Source organism: Myodes glareolus, chromosome 2, assembly GCF_982192425.1.
Source record: "Myodes glareolus chromosome 2, mMyoGla1.1, whole genome shotgun sequence".
Taxonomy (NCBI): Eukaryota; Metazoa; Chordata; class Mammalia; order Rodentia; family Cricetidae; genus Myodes; species Myodes glareolus.
In genome coordinates, this window is record NC_142027.1 from 74,370,820 (window position 1) to 74,390,251 (window position 19,432).

A 19,432-nucleotide genomic window follows, 5' to 3' on the forward strand; every position below is an offset into this window, starting at 1 on the left:
TTTTATTTATTTATATAAGTCCTGGAGATATTAAATGCAATGGGGAAAACAGAGGATGTTCAAAATTATGAAACTGGTTGGCGGTGGTGGTGCATGCCTTTAATCCCAGCACGTGGGAGGCAGAGGCAGGTGGATCTCTGTGAGTTCGAGGCCAGCCTGGTCTACAAGAGCTAGTTCCAGGACAGGCACCAAAGCTACAGAGAAACTTTGTCTCAAAACAAAAACAAAAATAAAAAACAAAACAAAACAAAAAACAACCAAAATTGTGAAACTGAATTATCAACAAATGAATGTTTTCCCAGGATACCTGACACACTTTAGAAAGTTATCCTATCAAGATAGTACAAGATCCTCCATTGCAGAAAACCTGAGGAAGACATTGGATCAAACACTGTACCAAATGACAGAAGGACAAAGGCATGGATTCGGCCAGTTTGATCCGAACTCAGTGAGTGGCTAGGAACAGTCAAAGTTATAACACAGGACACGTGAATTTTATGCCACCAGTTGATGTTACTCCAGGACTTCAAAACAAGTAGGTAGGGCCTGAAGGGTTAGCTTCCCTTATTGCCCTGTGACGTACAATGCACGCAACCTTGGTTGGTAGACAGTTTGATTACTCAGCTGATGGTGATTGTAAATATGAACATGAGTAGCTCTGGGGAGGAGCTAAGAATGAGTCCTAGGGCTTAGTTCTCTGAGAGAGGGAGAACACAGAAGCCAGAAAGAGATATCCACTGACGTCTGTACTCATGGTGCACACAAAGGAAAATAGATCCGATACACTATGTGCTTATGCAATAAGCACATCCTGTTAGCACATTCTTATGGCCACCAAACTTCATTGTTCAGAGTGAATCAATGCTTAGAAAAGAGCCCCACTCTTTCCCTGAGTTATGGGCATCTGAATAAACTAGAGACAGTACATATAAATATACATGGCTAAGGAGGTGGGACACGTAGGATCTTAGCTCTGAGTAACACTGGACAAAGACCTCATGGTTGTTTTTTAAAGAGCAAATTGAACATAATGGTCTGTTAAGCTTCCCAGAGGCCCTCAGTCCTGTTTCTAACCAGCTCTCAGCAGACAGGGGAGCAAAGAGGGTTATCCATGTGACACGTGACACCGAAGGGATGTCCTCACAGGTCCCCTTGTTACAACAAAGGCTTGTTGAGAATTACTTAGAACACTGCCCTCATGTTTCCAAGCTTACATGCTGTAATTTGCTGTTACTTTGTTTAATTCTCTCATCCTTCTTATCTATTGAGATAGCCCCTGGAAAATCAGTAAGGACCTCAGAAGTCAATAATGTCATTGGGAGCACTGTTGGGACACTGCAGCCTGGACAAGGGAGGTGCCTTTCAGGATGCTGATAACTTATGAGGAGAGATGGGAGATGTCTTTTGATTCCCAGTGCAGGCTTTTCTCAGATGATGGAACCACGCTGTCTCCAATCTCTGTTAAATGTCCGCCAAAAAATAACATGCCATTTAGATGCCAAGAAAGATTCATTTCTAAACAAGCAAGGGTCCTGTATCAAAAAAAAAAGACAGCTTCCAGGGCCCAGGAGCAATAAGCAAGCTGCTGAAGAAGCTGAAGCTGCCTTTCTCTCCTATCACGCAGTTGAGATTTATGGGGCACGTGGGAAATCTTGGCCAAACTTCCTACAGGCAGCTCTGAACAGATCCCGGTGGGGTTCCCACAGCTAGCACGTTGGCAACATCATTATTTCCTGGTAGCAGTTGGACTGACCTAACTAAAGCTATCAAAGCATGCTGAAGCTCCCTGACAAGGAACAAAAGTGCATACTTTGAGACATCCTAGCATACAGATTTGAGTGAAACGTCCTGAGATAGCCCATCAACTGATGAAGTTGAAGTGGTGTGGTGGCAAAGTGTCTGTCTGTACCACAGGGTCAGATCGACTTACATATTTCAGATGTGTTGCCCATCCAACTATTGGGAAAATATTCCTTCTGTAAAGCGCCTATCAATTGGCTGAATTCTGTCATTAAGGGATTATTGCTTTTCAACAGCAGACATTTGGAATCGGTAACAAACAACTGGAGAGAAGAAAAGAAAACGAGGTAGTGGCAGTGGCCACATCCCGAATAACCCAGCCTGCTAACAGCTTGTCTTTGAAACGGCAAGAAGAAGAAATCTCCCCGAAAGACACTTTTTTTTTTCAGCTCTTGCCAGCTGCAAAGGGGATATTTTTCAGGAGGTGCTTGTCTGGTCTTATTGGAACTTGTTTCTGGGTGTGTCGCTAGTCCTTCAAGAGCTTTGCCCTGGGCAAGGCTGTATTCGGCACAAAGTTAAAAAGGAAAGAAGAAAAGAGAGAAAAAGTCTAGAGCGGCAGCCAGCGGGTGGCTTTCCTACACAGATGTGCTCTTCCCACGTGCTCTGGTCGCAGACAGGACTGGGCTGGTCAGAGGGCCTGACGGAACGGTGCCAGGCCCAGACACAGTCCCCCATTCTGAAAGGCAATGCTGCCAAGTGGGAAGGAACCACATCCTTCCTCATCCTAAGTCCCCTTCTTAAATTGAGTAGTTGTTCCAAAGGGGGAAGCACAGCGGGGGAGGGAGGAGGCGGCCTCTCTAGTTGGTATTAATTACAACAAGGGGGAACCTTTATTCCCAATATAAAGTTTCTAAGTGAATTCAAGACAGACTCTCCAGGCCGGAAAGACCCTTAAATGTCATTTTGATTCAATCCCCCACCCGCCACCAATATTCAAATCTTCCTATAAAATCCTTGCCAAGTAGAGGTTTAGGTCCTCTTTAAATATCTCTTGTGATAGAGAACTCATTACCAATCTCATTTCCACATGGTCTTACCTATAATAAAGTGTTATTATGTGGCACTGGACCCTGGCCCTCTGTAACCGTGTAACTGTGTGTAACTGTCCTGACTGAGATCCCTGGGACAATGTCAGATAAGTGACCCTCTTCCGCAGAAACATCTGGATCCAGCTGTGCAAGCAGAAGCTTCATGGCTCCATAAAACTCACTTTCCAAACTGGGAAGCATGGGGAGGGGGAGTTCCCATACCCCCCCCCAACCCCGAGAATGATAAAAACAAACCCAGGACATGAAAATGACATTAAAATGTCAGCAATTGATCAAGGCATCTCCCACGGTGTTTTGAGTTTAAAGGGAACTGATAAAGGAGCAAAGAAAGCAGTAAGGAGCCAGAAATGCAAAGGGCCAGTGGGGCTGGCTCAGCACAGAGTGAATTTCTAGGAAACTGTCAAACAAATTTGCGTATTAACTAGGGCTCTGTCACAAGACACTTCGCTGTACATGGGCAGAAATAATGGAGGAGCCTGGAGACACAGGACAAGACTTAGTCATTTGCGGCAAGGTTCAGGACTTCACGACCGGCTTTCATGCCACCCAAAGCTGGCATCTGTTCATAACTATGCAAACTACCTAGGCATGCTGAGTCTCAGTCTCAGCAAGATGAACAGAGCCTCAAGGAATTATGTGAGGGGGTGACGTCAATAGCTCCTTAAACATCTGGTATAGAGTCAGCACTTGATCATTAGATAGTGCTATTATCCTTTCTTCTTATTAGTAGAAGTCTAATCTTTGATTCTCCTAAATGGTTCCCTAAATACCGAAATAAAATAAGGAGTTGGAAACCCATGTATGTGGCAGGACATTGAGGCCGATGGGAAACCTGAATCAAGCGAAAGGACCACCCTGCCCTGATTTCTGTACCACACTTTGGAAGACTAGTTGTAGGTAGGCTTGGCTAATTCCAAACAGGGCATATTCCTCAATGGATTATTTGCAAAGTCCGACATTTAGCCTTTTGACCCCAGCAATCTAGTATTTATTTCCTGATACATACTCCATGCAATGGTATCTATGCAAGCTTGCTTTCTGTATACTCCCCCCAGTTCCCTGACATCCATATTTCTGTCACTGGCTACTAAAAGACAGGACTGGTAGGCACCTGAAATCTATCTGCCCTAGAGCCCTCTGCACTGAATGGTGATCATAGGTTTTCTAATCTCTGGCCTCTTGGCTGTTGAACTCTCAGGAGATGTTGCATTGGGGTGTTAAGTATCTGTTTTAAATGGGTCAAGACGAGTGAATAAGTTCAGCTGCATCGTGACAAGTAAGAAGCTAAAAAACACAAATTTTAAATATTCAAGAGTGTCCTAGAAGTGCTGACTGGAAAGACTTGGAAAAAGCCACAATTGAGGGTGTACAGACCTTGGCATCTGAGCACACTCAGGTATATTTTTGTAAAAGATATGTTCCTCTTTACCTTGCATTTGATGGGAGCTTTAAAAGCGCTACAGGGGAAGTGAAGGGCAATAACACTCAGGTTACTGGAAGCCTGCTGTTTCAGTGGAAAGCAACCTTGAAAATGGCAATGTCTAAAAATTATGGATACTTTCAGGAAGAGAGACACAGCATAAGCAGAGATGTGTCCCAACAACACTCTTGGGCAGTGATGCTGAGAGATCCAAGGAATAGCAAAGACCGAGGCCCCACGGAACATGCAGAACAGCAACAAATACAATCCAATTATCAAGAGCTGAGTGGCCACTTGACAGTCATTTCAACCTCTGAGCTACAGTGTTTTCACGTCCAGCACCGAACAAACTGACCCGACAGAGCTGGGATTGAGTCAAGTGGTATAATGGACACACAAGCATCTGGTAAGCTGCTAGACACTTGGATATGCCTCAGAAAATGCTCCCTTTGCCACTTAGGGAAGTCACAAGCATTGGATTACTGATGCAAATAAGCAGCTTTATTTACAGGATCTGTCCTCTCAAAATGATGACAAAGTGGTCACATTTAAGCCAATGCCCCATGATGTATACACTTCTGCTCTTTGCACGTGAAAGAAGGGTCCTCATGGACTTTTTAAAGAAGGTATGTAGCTATTTCATTGTGTCATTACAGGTGGAAATCACTGTGACTTGCAATGTACAGTGGCAGTTTTAAGCCCATGGCTTCCTGAAGCAGGGACTGGGATGCCTTTGGACCATACTGGCCACTGCTGGCTGATTTTCTAAATGGAAACCACATCTACTGTTCCTCTCATGGAACATCTGAAAGATCTGAGCCTTCAAGTCTGAAGCCAGGCAGCTACAAGGCTGTGTGTACCAGTCCCTTCTGTAAGTAACCAGTTATTAGGGTAACAGAGAGAGGGAGAGAGAGAGAGTAAATGGCTACAGTTTGTTCTCCTGACTTCCAGACCACCTCCCCCTTCAGGACTAGCCTTTCTTTGCTAGTGCTGTCTTTCCACAGCCTTCTGCTGGTGCGAGAGAATTGTCTGTATTCTGTCAATCATGTTTTAAATGAACGATGATTGGCCAGGCAGGAAGTACAGGCGGGAAAATCAGGCAGAAAGTAGAGGTGATGCAATGAGAACAAGAGAATTCTGGGAAGGAGGAAGCTGATTACTCCCACTCCCACTCCTGCCCAGACCACCGAGGAAGCATGTGACCTGTCAGCTGAAAAAGGTACCGAGTCATATGGCAAAAATAGATCAGAAAAATGAGATGTGAGAGTTAGCCAGTAAGAAGCCTGGCCTAATGGGCCAATCAACTTTCTAACTTATAGAGACCTCTGTGTGATTTTCTTTGGGGTTTACCGGTTGTGGGGTACCAGGTGGGACAGAAACCCCCAACAAACAAGCAGGCCCTGTTCATGTTACATTCTGCACTAGCTCTTAGTCCTTGGTTAGGGGCATTTCTCATGCCCGAACTGTGTCTTTTTGTGGACATTTATTGTCCTTCCCACACAACTGGAATTCTCCCTACCCTTACAACCCTGTGTATGTGTTTATGTATGTGTCTGTGTAGATTGTTTCTCAAGGAAAATCACCCAGCTTGGTTCACTAAGACATCTGTGTTTTCCTTGTCAGATATACAAGAACAGAAGCATCCTCTTTGAATTATTTCAGAAAAGCAACAACAACAAAAGGAGACTGCACAGTCTATGGTTTGAATAAGTTCCCCCAATGTGGAGTGTTCAAAATTTAACTCCCCATGTAACAGTGTTGAAAAATGTGCCTTTTAATTGGTGAGGAACCCCAGAGGGCTCTCTCTACCCTCCTGAACACATTGATACCATACTGCTGGGGAGATGGGGACTCATCTGTTATCGGGGAGTGCACCGACAGAAGGATAAGCCCAGCACCCTTTTCTCTGAAGTGCGGATATACTTGTCTTTCCTCTTCTGTCTGCATGATGGTTTTCCAGATGTGGCCACTCCACCATGGACTGCCTACCCTCTCGAACCAGCAGAAATAAATCTGTTTTTCATCAATGACCCAGTTTTTGGTATTCTCTGACAGCAGCTCAAAATGATCTAAGCGTAAATAAACACCATATCGGCTTCTAACAAAGATGCAAACAAATACATCTAGCTAAACAGTGCTGGCTCGCTACATTAGCTTCTTCTCAAGCACACACACACTGCCAAGTAGAGAAAAGCTTCGCAACTTTGCTTTGTCTCATTTCCCTGCCAAGTATCTCTTCATTACAGGGTAGGCCCCCAGCGCTGCAAGTCTGCACAATTTGTTTTTAAGAAAAATAAAGCAAAACAAATGTAAGAAATACCAGATTTTTTCTCACCACAGTCCGTAATGCACACACGGAGGTAACGTGGCAATGTGTCATTGCGAATGTTTTTTTATTATTTATCAATTTTTTTCTTTGTTTCTAAGTTAGGTTTACAACTAAAATTAAACACCTTTGCAGTAATCATTGAATAGGTTCATGAATACAAAGTCCAACTACTTGGGCATAGTTCTCAGCACAAAGACCCTGGGCCCACCTCAGGATCCACCTTTGCAAGTCCATAAACTGACCTCCGTAAGTGTTATTTGGAGGAAAGTGTTGGACTTTCAGTGGTTTGTTTTCTTATGACTCAGAAGGCTCTGCAGGCATTGCTAGGACACATAATACCTTTCCAGCTTGGCAGAATAAGTCCGGAGAAGGATAGGTAAGACTGGATGCAATGCCTATAGTCAAAGCACCTTTTGCTCCCATGCAAACGCCAGAGTCTAGCTGGTCTTCCAACGACAGGGCCTTTCAGAACCCACGAGATATGCTTTGCTCTGCGTAAGGGTACCAGAATAGGCCCTGCAAGAAAATTAACATTGCTGATTATGAGCAGTTTGGGGCTCTAAATTTTGAAGGGTAGCTATAAAAGCGAGCACAACTATAAAGTTCCCTGTGTACATAAGCATATGTGTGTTATTTTAGTTGAAAAACATAAATAAAAATGCCATAAATTGACTGAGTACTAATTGCATTCCAGGCATTATACTATGTACATTTTTTGTATATTTTATTTAATCTCCAAAACAGCCAAGAACACCAGTGAGGACACACTTAGAGACATAAACAATTTACCTATCCCAGGATGCTGAAATGATTTGCCTGCCCAGGTTATCTCAGCCTAAAACCCATGTTTTTAATCACTAAATGCTAATGGAGAGATGCAATCTCAAAGAACAGGCCACATATTGATTCCTTGATTAAATACAGTTATTGAGCTATTTCTCTTATATAAAGCAGCATGAAGTAGGAGGGACAGACGGAGATGGATAAATATTAAGGTCATCTCTTACAAAGTACAAAAGGGTATTATTGTAAAGCTTGCTCGAGTTCAAACACAAGCTCTACCAGACACCAAGTCTGTGACTTTGGATCTTCGTTTCCTTCTCTGCAGAATGTGGATTATAACTGTACCTGTCGCTTAGGGTAATTTCGAGTTTTTTTTAAAAAATGAATATTTATAAATCACATGAAACAGCACCTGGCCTGTACTGCAAGCTATGTGAAACTCATATTAAGATGCATTAATAAGACTGTGTATGTCCAGGCCCATAAGGCTTCCCAAGGAAACGGTCTGTAAGCTGCTGCTAGTTAGAGTAGGAGCCGTTCAAACTTCCGGAACTAGTGTGAAGAGACTCATCTTATGCGGAATTGAATGTTCTCACTCGTTAGCACAGCAGGGTTCAGAAAGTGGTAGTTAAAGATTAACAAGGAACTAATCCCAGCCCCAATGTTTTGGGGAACTGATTACATAAAACACCTACACAGGACTGTAAAATTCCCAGCTGAATTGAATTGAGCAATATGCATACATTTCTTTCCATCACTTAAGGCATTTGGAAATGAGATAGATTCATTGGAGAAAAACCAAAGGAATCCACTTTTGACCATTTTACCTGATTTCCTTCTCCTTTAAGATGCTCCCTTGAGAGCTGGAGGTTTGAACGAGACGTGACTGAAACTAGACTATCTTTCCATCTGCTCCCAGCAGCTCTTCTGAGGCCAGGCACTTTATCTGCTCATCGGGTGAATAAGCTGCCTGGCTGCACTCTCTGCTTTCCACCCTGCCCTTCCCTTGACATGACATCCCGGTAAGACTTTTTACACATTTCCCGAGCTCCTCTCTATGGCAGCAGGACTGGTCTAGTCTCAACCCTGACTATCACAAAACGTTGTTTCCACACCTCTCCCATCCCAGTCCTCACCTCAGCAATGACCCCAGGTCTACCCTGGCTCTTCCACAGCCCTTTTCCTCATTCCTAACTCATGTTCTCAAAGACAGACTTCCCTGATTACTGCACTTAAAATCATCCACGTCCACCTTTTGATGTTACTTGAATTCTAGCCTCCCTCCCCTTAATCTGAAACCTCTTATTTTGCTTGCTTTTTAATCATCTACTTGTCTACCAAAGAGATAGATAGATAGATAGATAGATAGATAGATAGATAGATAGATAGATAGATACATAGATACATAGATAGATGGATGGATGGATAGATAGATAGATAGATAGATACATAGATACACAGATAGATACATAGATACATAGATGGATGGATGGATAGATGGATGGATAGATAGATAGATAGATAGATAGATAGATAGATAGATAGATAGATAGATACATAGATACATAGATAGATGGATGGATGGATAGATAGATAGATACATACATAGATACACAGATAGATACATAGATACATAGATGGATGGATGGATAGATGGATGGATAGATAGATAGATAGATAGATAGATAGATAGATAGATAGATAGATAGATAGATCGATCGATCGATCGATCTCACTTTTTGGTCTCATCCCAAACTGACACTATTGCCACCAAACAACAGGTCCTTGGATGCCTCTGCTTGCAAAGGTAGATTTAGACAATTCAAAAGATATGGCTACACAGACTTATACCTAAACACAAACACATACACACACAAATATAGACATAGCTGATATAGATAGATAAAAATTCATGTACAGACTTAGGAATAAATATGTGTGTATATACACACATAGATACATATGCATACATGCAATAATTAAGGATTCTAAATAAAATCCTCACCACCTCTACCTATATTCAAGTACATATATACATATACATATATGCATGTATATGTTGCATATGTGTATCAAATTATTTCAGTATTATATATTCACACATACAATTTGTTTTCTTATTCATTCTATATATTTCTTTCTACCTCTTGGGGACAAATAATACATAGTTATCAACTCATACACTTGCTTGTTCATCATTGAGTCATGATTGAGAAACATTTTCTAAACATTTTTCTAGCCTCCCAGGATGTAATAGTAAGAAAATGTTCCTGATCACATACATTTTACTTCCAAGTGGGGGAGGAATAAAAATAAATAGTAGACTAAATAAACACAATAATTAATTGGTGTGTGAAAATTTGATGCAACCACCTTGATGGTACGTGTAGCTTACTATATGCTTACTATAAATTTATAGGTAAGAGAACTGTCTTAGTTAGGTTTTATTGCTGTAAAGAGACACCATAACCACAGAAATACTTGTAAGGAAAACCTTTAATTGAGGCGGTTCCCTTATAGTCTTAGAGGTTCAGTCCACTATCAGGCAACAGGAGGTCAACTGAGATACTAGGCAGTATCCTGAGCATAGGAAACCTCAAAGCCCACCCCCATAGTAACATATTTCTTCCAACACGGCCACACCCGCACCAACAAACACATATCCTAAGTGTGCCACTCCCTATGAGATTATGGAAGTCAATTACATTCAAACTATCACAAGAACTAAGTCTAAACAGGCTAAGCATGAAGTATCTAAGATTTAAATACTGAATCCAGCACCTCTAACTTTTTGTCAGCTGTCTGTATCAATTACACTCTGAAATTAGAAAATTAAAATCAAACTTTCCAGAGAAGTGTTGCTTAATGTGTGCTCAAGTCTCAACCATTTATACCATTTGAATAAACTTCTTTGTCTTAATAAGAAGCAAGATTCTACCATGGACAATTTTTGAAAAGCTCAAAAAAAAAGGTACACTCATGATTCCAGAATCAGAACAGAAGCCAAGGACTGTTTTTTATATTTTTAAATATTTTGCCAAATATTACAGTGATACAGCATTTGCTTTATATTTTTAGGGTTCTATTTTTATGTCCAAAGAGAAAATGTAGGTATGGCTGACTACTGTCTTTCCCCATCTGCAAACCTGGATTTCAGAGCATGGAAGAGTCTGCAATCAGAAGAACAAAGCGGAACCATATGCCCCAGGACACAAAAGTATTCTGATAGACCTGTGTTTTTGTGATTCTCACTGTGGTCAATTAGCCTGCCAGGCGTGTGTGACCATGATGTTTCATGGACCATGATATGACTCTTTGGACAGAGTGGAGTTCTGTCCTTCACCTTGCACACCATCGTCCACACCTTACTCTGTAGCCATGGACACACAGCAGCTACCTAAGAGAGTGCCCTGTCCATACCCTTATTCATCAGCTTAAAATAGCAGGCCTACCAAAGAAATCCATGCCAGGCTGGTGGGCTGGATGGGTGTGGGATGGACAGAACACATTTTGGTCATGCAGTAAGAGCTATAAAGCAAGATGACCCAGGTCTCAGCTCCACTGCTTACTGTACACTTTAGTGACTTTGAGGCTTAGGGTAAAACTTATTGGCAACATCTGATCCCATTACCTCAGAGCTATCATTGTTACAGAGTAAAAATTTTATATCTACGTTCATATAAAAGCAAACATATTAAATTTTGAAACAAAATACATAAACCAAACTGTTGGTATTTGAACACGGGGCATCTTTTATTGTCCATCCTACTATCTACATGAACATGCACGGAAATCATTATCACTGCAGTTAAAGACAAAGGCCAATGTCCCATGTGCCAGGCTCTTAACAAATGTCATGGCATATGACTAACACCTACCAAACATATGATGATGGTATGGGCCTCATTATCCTATTTTAGAGATGATGCTGAAAATAAGACAAAGACAGAACAAATACGCTCCTCAAAGTCAATTCCACATAGGCCATCTGATGTCAAAGCCACCTATAGCACAGAAACACAATTTAAGTTTCAATAGCTTCTAACAAGAACCAGTTTAAAGGATTGCACTATCAATAAAAAGAACGTTTTCAGATACCAGAATTTATAAAATGCCTCCTTCTCTTTTCTGTTTACTTTAGAATTGGTTGGGAAGCTGGAAAGTGAGTGGAACCATAAGGATGCATGTGCCACTCAGGAAGAAGCCACAAATGCCCGCTGAATAGAAACCAGAACAAAAAGATTATCCATCCTTTGGTTCAACTGAGGCCAGTTACATCAAATAATAGCTGGATCTATGGATTCTTTACTACTTTTATGAATCCTAAGATCCAAGCTCATGACAGTTACCCACTTCCACGGAAACGTCTAACCTTCTCTCACAGGTATATACTTGTGACACTTGACACAGGGATCAGGCCAAGCAAGCGTACACTTCAGGAACACCCTTCACAGTTTGCTGAAAAACAGCCTTTATTATTAGGATAGAAAAGTGTTACGTTTTCCCACCCCTGGGCTAGTGATGTACAGTCCTCTTAGGGTATCTGATTCTTTATCACCTGTCTGATTTTATAACCACAAAATTAAAATAATTTGTTTATAGAAGCAACCCTTAAAATAAGGAATTTTCACTACAGAGTAGAAGAAAACTAATCATGGGCCTGTTGATCTAGCAGTCTATCAATTGTTCAATTTGTCTCCTATATGTACAAGACACTGTGCTAGACTCAGGGTGGAATAAGTCATGTCAAAATGACTTAAATGTTAGCCAGAGACACAATCAACGACACAAGTAATAGAGCCATAGCTTTCAATTTGAAAATATTTATAGGAGGTATAAGAACTTAAGTGGGGTTCATGAACTAGGATTAATTAGAAAAGGATTTAGAAGGTAAGAAGACAACAAAGGTAGCAAGACCACAGCTGAAGACACAATAAGAGGCACTTATAATAGCAGTAATAAGGCATAGAGACACCACAGTGCAATATCCAATAAATACAATAAGGTAGACCAAAGACCCTGTGCTGTAGAGTGTTCTAATCTGTGTGAGCTACATAAGCTTGGACAAATCACGTTTCTCTACATCAGTTCTTTCACCTGAAAAAGATGATGATAGACAGAAAAAGATAAGTAGTTAAGATGACAAATGGATGATTGATAGATAGATTGAAACAGTGATGTAATAGTTATAATAGCTATTTTGGCCTAAATGAAATGGCAAGGTTACCTGTACATGTTCATTTTTCTTGCTGTTTTCTCTTTGGTTGGAAAATATATTTGGGCATCAAACAACAAGGATACTTTATCTTTAGTTCCTTTGCTCCACTGCTTGATACTTGCTAAAGAAAAAACAAAGTTTGGGAGCAAAACATATTCTAAAGAAAGCATCAACTATGACATGACAGAATAACCTTAGAGGCTGTCTTCTCAGTTCTCTCACATTTTAGTTCCCTAATGGACAAATAGCAGTATTATAGTGCTTGTGTGTAGATGGGAAGGTTCACAGGTCTAAGTGCTGGTATTCAACTCTGGTCCAGAGACAGGAAAGTTTAAGTTTTTGCTAGCTCTAAGACGAAATGAAATAATGGATCTGAGCAGCATTTACTCGGCTTAAACTATATGGCATGAGCTGTGCTTCTCAGCCTCCAGGAGCCTCCATGTCCTCAAATGAGAATACACAGAATCATCCCAAGGCTTAGATGAGACAGCATGGGGAGGACAGTATCATAAATCCCAGTAGAGGTCAATAAATGATAACTGATAAATAATGAAGACTGTAACTTATCAGATGGATAAATGGAAGAAATTATGAACAGAAAAATTAGTGTTGATAGAATACTTTCTATGAAAAACATGCTGGGAGTGGTAAGAGGAAAGAGGATCAGAAGTTCGATGTCATTTTTGGCAACAAGGCAAATTTGAGCCTGGTCTGGACTAACGAGTTTCTTTCTCAAAAAAACTAGCAAACAAGCAGACAAACAGCAAGCAAATAAAAGAAAGGAAGGCAGTGAACAGAGAAGGGGGTACTCCTGAGGCACTGTTTCTAAGGAGCTACTAAGGAGCTTTAAAATTTGAAGAGCATCCCTTTAGAATCACCTGCTTCAGGTATTTGCCAGACTCTAGAACTCACGGCTGATAAAGCCTGCCCACCATTCCATCATAATAAATTACACATTCTACATTAAAAACCAATGAGCAGCTAACCCGGATACATGCTTCAAAGTATCAAACTCCAAGTGTTCTGCAACCTTCTTGTTCTTGGGTGTTTTTCTTTTCCTTTCCCCCTACAGAACAATTTTGAAAATGGGCAAAGAGCACAGTAGGTGGCTCTCTTTAATATTTCATAGTCAAGGCAACAGTGACTCACTAGATCCTACATCTGTGCCACCAGCAAAGGCTTGATGAAGCTGAGCAACAACTGAAGCCCTGTGTGTGCTGAAGGTAATCTTTTAGCTTTCCCTCTGCCTCCTTCTCTGATTTCCTCCAGTCATACTTTGCCTTCCTAACTCTACCCGAGAAGATGAAGCTAAGCGCCTACGCTGGGACAAGGGCTGACACAGGCTCCCAACTGGCCAAACACTTCTAGAAGTGCATTAACCAGGCTGCTTGTAGGCTACAAAGGAAATAGGCTTGATTCGGGAAGACTCTCCATGGGTAAACGGCCTCAGCCACTCCATCCATCCTTCTCTATGCACCTGGACCTATCAGTTCCTACAAACAGGGCTGAAACTCTAGACCAATGGCTAGTGATAATACTGAGTATTGAGCATCGGTTCCCTCCAAATGCTGCTTCTGCATACTTTGTTGGTTAACTTTCTGCCGTTACCACCAACATACCTAACATAGACTCCCCAATGGAGGAGGGGTTGATTTTGGTTGAGAAAATGCAGGTCAATCATGGGACTGTTTTCCTTTGGATGGCTACAAAACTTTGGTGGGGTGAGAGGCTATGGGAGAGGATTTCTGTTTACATCATGGCTAACCAGGAGACACATGCACACAAAAGGAAAAGCCACTGTTCTGCATAGGGCTTCCTTTTACCCTTTTATTCTCTCTAAGTCTCCATCCTATGGGATGTTGTCTGTATTCAAGGTGAGTCTCCCACATCACAATTAATCCTTTCTGGGAATGTCCTCTCTCTCTCTCTCTCTCTCTCTCTCTCTCTCTCTCTCTCTCTCTCTCTCACACACACACACACACACACACACACACACACACACACGAACATGGACACACATGGACATGGACACACATGGAATGGACACAGACACGGAACCACACGGACACAAACACACACACACACACACACACACACATGGAGGGGGAGAGAGAGATGTTTCACAAACCTAAGTAGTGATTCTACATCCTATCAAGTTGACAATAAAGATTAAGCATTAAACATCCTGTTCTCTTTATTCCGCTCTATGAAAGCAGTGAGAGATCTAGAAGTGCTAGGCTACTTGTGGCGTTTCATCCTTAGCTATCATACCAATCACCAAGCAATTACAGGAAGGCAGGAGAAAGAAACCACCCAGAACAGACAGATCAGCCAGACATAATCCTGATCTCTATGTCTTGACAGTACTTTTCTTCCTTGAGTCTGAGGTTGCAGCCCCTCAAATACATGAGAATGGAATGCTGCCCTAGCACACATCAGTGGGAACTCTACAGGAGATCAAAGCCACAAACTCTACAGAGCCACGTTGAAGAGCTCTTTTCTTTGCAAAGAAATAACCACTTGGTGACCTGAAATCACCAGCCAAATAAGGTCAGTCTCAGACTGGAAAATAACTTGCTCAGGTTCTACTGGAGAGGTGGCAGGGTGTGATGGGAAGGGGCCTGAAAGACACTGAAGGAGAACTCAGAAGCGTGAACTGTATTTCGGGGGCCGAAATTCACTAACTCTGTGATCCCTGGAAACCTCTTATTCCTGTAAGTCTCACTTTAATTTTCTTTCCAACGAATGGAGATAAGCTAAGAGAGGGGCTATTTAATGAGCAGTTCTCGACTGCAAGTACCTGATGGTAACCATTGAACTTCATCGTCACAGGAAACCATAGCATAGGCATTTTTTAGACATTTAAGAACTGGATAAAACAGAAGCTCTGAAAGTTAAAACAGGACAGACCCAGAATTTAAAATCAAATAGCTTTTGCCACAACATAGGCCCTCCCACTAGTAATATGCTGGCCATGAGCACCTCCAAGGGTCATCGCATGCAATGAGGAAAATAATACGTGTGGAAAACACCTGGAAATTTTAAAGTTACACACACACACACACACACACACAGAGAGAGAGAGAGAGAGAGAGAGAGAGAGAGAGAGAGAGAGAGAGGAGTGTTTGGGTGTAACAACAATGAATAATATGTATCAGGAAAGATAAAACTCAACATGCTTTCTTCAAAAACCTGGAACCAAAAGGGATTTGCTTTCAAAGTCTTGAAAACCCATCCCTTTGTTTAACCTTCTTTTGAACAGTTCCCTCTTCCCTACAAGTCACTGGCTTCTCAGACACACATTCAGACATATCCTGGTCAAGTCATCATAATACAAGCAGAAGGGAGAGTCGACAAACAGATGTGACCCTGTCCTGTGGCAGCGCCTGGTGTGGGAGGGACCAACACCAAACACTCAGCTTCTCTCACGCAGGATCCCGCTCCTTCCCTGAAGTTCATCAATATTGCATGCAATTGCTGAGGACTGTGGAAGGAGGCAGCCCCTTAGAAATGCTAACCGCTCATTTCAGGGACTTGCAGCACGGCCAGTAGATGGTAGTAAATAATTGTATGGATCAAAATAAAATCAATTATCATGCAAGTAGTGTAGGTGTGTCTACGGAAGCTGCTTAATTTTAAAAGACAAGGAAGACAGGAAGGCTCGTGTGAGCATATGTATGTGTTTGTGTTAAATAAAGCAAATCAGTATCCCGAAAAGACTGGACTGCAGGGTCATTGAAGAATATATAAAAATTCTGTTGCTTGCTGATATTAGCTCAAGAGTATGAAGTCGTGAGATAGACGTAAGAACAGGAATCGAAGGCCTGGCATCATCTAGGACATTGCTACAACTTCAAGCTTCTGCCTCCTGTCTTTTTTTTTTTTTCTAGTCCCTTTTGAAATACAAGACCCTCTTTGCCAACCTGCGATGCCTCCTACCAAGGCATTTCACAAGTTGGAGGCTTGATCTAAAAAGGAGGAGGAAATTTGCATTGCTCAAACGCCAATTTTACAAACAAGCCTACCTGGAGATAAAATTCAGAAAGCACTGGAACAAACTATTGAGGCCCTCTGGTAAGGTCACCTGCCCCCAAACAAGTTCCATTCACCTGGTGTAAAGAGAGGTCAGATTCCTGAGAGCTGTCCTCTGACCTTCCCACACATGCATACACACGCACACACAATACACACACACACACACACACATACACACACGAGTGCACACCCATGCATGCATGCATGCACATGAATGAACATACAAATAAATGCACAATTTTTTTTGAAAAAAACAATATTTAAACTTTAAAAGGGAAAAATATCATTCTGTTTACAGGTTTAAAAAAAAAAGGTCACTCCAAAGTAGTAGGAAATCACATTTCTCAAGACCCTCGAGACCCTACAATATTTATTGTTGCCAGGCCAGATACCACTCGGAACATGTCACTTGTTCTTCTCCGTCCTCCCAACTACCCCGAGGAACCACAGAGAGTGCTCTGGCGTCTTGACATAGGCTGGGAAGGGTGGGCTAAACTGCCCAAGCTCACACAGCTAACACAGGCACAGACAGAAAAGGGACCTTTTCAGGCCATTGCTAACCAGGAATCTGCCCTGCAATGCATTTTAAGGTTTCTCGTGGGCCCTGATTCATAATCTCACAGTCAGTGTGTTGAGGGAAGGAGGAGATGGGGTGAACTAAAGGAAGCAGCAGAAGTTTGCTTTCATGGTTATGGTTTTCTCTTGAACTCGGCTTCCTTATTCCCAATCAGGACTTAGAGGTAGAAGGCACCTCCAGGTTCCATGAAGTCAGCTGTTCCTAAAAGGACGGGCATTCTGTGTCCCCCAGGGAGAATCTTTCCTGCTGCCTCCAAGGCTGGGAGAGTGGTGACCAGCACCTGGCTCTATCCTAACTCATGGGCGCCTTGGTAGAGACCAGCCTTGCTCGGGAAGAAAAAAAAAAAAAAAGCAGGTCAGGAAAGGCACTAGCAAGGCTGCTGGCAGCCTCTCCCTAGGCTGTCACTGCTGGGGCTGCTAGCGACGTGATGGAGTGGGTGTTCTGGGACACAGCCTCCTGCTCGCCTCACGCTGACAGCGCGCTCCAGAGAGCCCTTGGCGCTGGGAAGCTGGTGTAGCGATCTCTCAAAGGGGCTGAGAACCCACACACAGCCACGGACAGCTGTTCCACGACTGCGATACCGAAGACAGGGTTTTGGGTTGTTGAGTTCGAATCCCGACCGCCGCACTAACTAGTGGTGTTAGAGGGGTTAGCGTAGCTTCTCCTAGCCCTGTGTCTCAGTTTTCCCGTCTGTGGAACAGAAGGGTTGTAGGAGCTTATCTATAAAAATCCTACTACCCCGAGTTACTGTGGCTGGCCATTCCAACCCAGTCCTCCCTGCAACGCGAGACTCACCTTCCTGGGCCAGCCGAGAGGGCTCCGCAACAGCTACGGGATGGGTGCAGGGTGGCCGGCCACTGTCTCTTTCCGATCCCGGGTCCAAGCTGAGACCAGGAGACCCAGATCCTGGCAGCCGTCCCCCCGACAAGCCTCTTACTTTCCGCCGCACTTTCTTTTTCCCCTCTGGGGCTCCTCCCCCGCCACCGCGCGATTGGCCCCGGGATCCGGCCACAGGCTCCACCCGCCTTGTTGGCTAGCGCTCCGCCCGTGAGCCAGGCTTCCCAAGGGTGGGGTGGGGGCGGCACGCGGGCCAGTCCCGCCTGCTGCGAGGAGGAGTCGCACGGGGCCCGCCCGCCGGCGGATGCCGGGCTGCGCTGAGTGCCCCAGCGTGGGCCAGCGGTGCCGGGGCGGAGCGCGTGTGAAAGGGCTAGCCTTGCAGCTGGCCGGGCGCGCAGCCAAAAGCTCAGAGCAGGTACGGCGCCCCCCTGGACACCTAGGCGCACCGGCTTGCTTCTTGCAAGATCGCGGTCCTGCAGCCCAGAGCGACACTACCGCAAGGCTTGTTCCGTCTGTGCATTCACCTGTCACACACTACTGGCCGTGTTTCGATACAGGCTGCACCCTGGAGAGCTCACCATGTGCCGAGCTCATAGAGCAACAGGAACCAGAAACAGCAGAGCGATGTCCGCAGTCAGGAGATCTCTCTTGCTCTGCTAGAAGTGGCGGTCACTGGAAAGAGAGCGCCCATCCTGACCTTAGGACTTAATCAGTATCGTCCACTGTTCATAACCAGCGGCTAGTGCAGTGAGAGGCACAAAGCTGATATTCAGGTCGAGTAAGCTAGAATTAAAAAATAAATAAATATATAGGCGAGCGAGTGAAATAATCGATTACAGAAGACAACAATTTCCTATTCATTCATTCTCACGACTCTGGATCCTTAAAGAAGCTTCAGCTGCCATCTCCAATCTACACTGCAGTTTATGTAATCATCCAAGGAGCTTTATAATGGCCTTCCTTGAGTCAATTTTCTTGTTCAAGAGCCTCCCCGAAAGGAAGGCCCTTCAAACCCTGTTCCCATCACAGAGTATCCCCCCAACTAAGGCAATCTGCCAAACACACTTGTCTCTTTCCACAAACCTTGCTCTTTGCCACCTCCTTTAAGTCTGCTCCACTTCCAAGCTACTAAACTGTCTTATTAATTTGTTTGTTTAAGAAATCGAGTCCCCGATAGAGCAATTAAGCAATGAAAAAAGGGGTGTAAGAGGAAAGGGCCTGCGTGAGTGGGAACAAAATGATAGCCAGGAAATACCAGACTTACTAAGATACTGGCTGTTCAAACCTCAGAAATATCCCTGACCTAGCGGAGCGTCATTCATGTATTAGTTACCTTTACTTTGAGCTGACCAAAACACCTGAAAGAGCAGCTGAAGTCATGGGA

At 43.3% G+C, this 19,432-nt stretch overlaps 1 protein-coding gene across 6 annotated transcripts in view; it reads right to left on the bottom strand.

The window, feature by feature from the left end:
* Il1rap (interleukin 1 receptor accessory protein) overlaps positions 1-18,180 on the bottom strand; it is a 139,159-nt gene extending 120,979 nt beyond the window's left edge. For 2 of the 6 annotated variants that reach the window (XR_015736680.1, XM_087901787.1), the window contains exons 1-2: positions 18,007-18,180; positions 16,625-16,708 (exon numbers count right to left, since the gene is read on the bottom strand). Coding sequence is in view for 3 of the 6 variants with exons in the window: in XM_087901787.1 (XP_087757913.1) it covers positions 16,625-16,704 (80 nt within the window). In the remaining 3 variants the exon portion in view is untranslated. The remainder of the gene's footprint in view (positions 1-16,624; positions 16,709-18,006) is intronic. The other 4 variants (XR_015736681.1, XM_087901790.1, XM_087901799.1 and 1 more) reach the window with 3 other exon arrangements.
* Between the last annotated feature and the right edge of the window lie 1,252 nt (positions 18,181-19,432).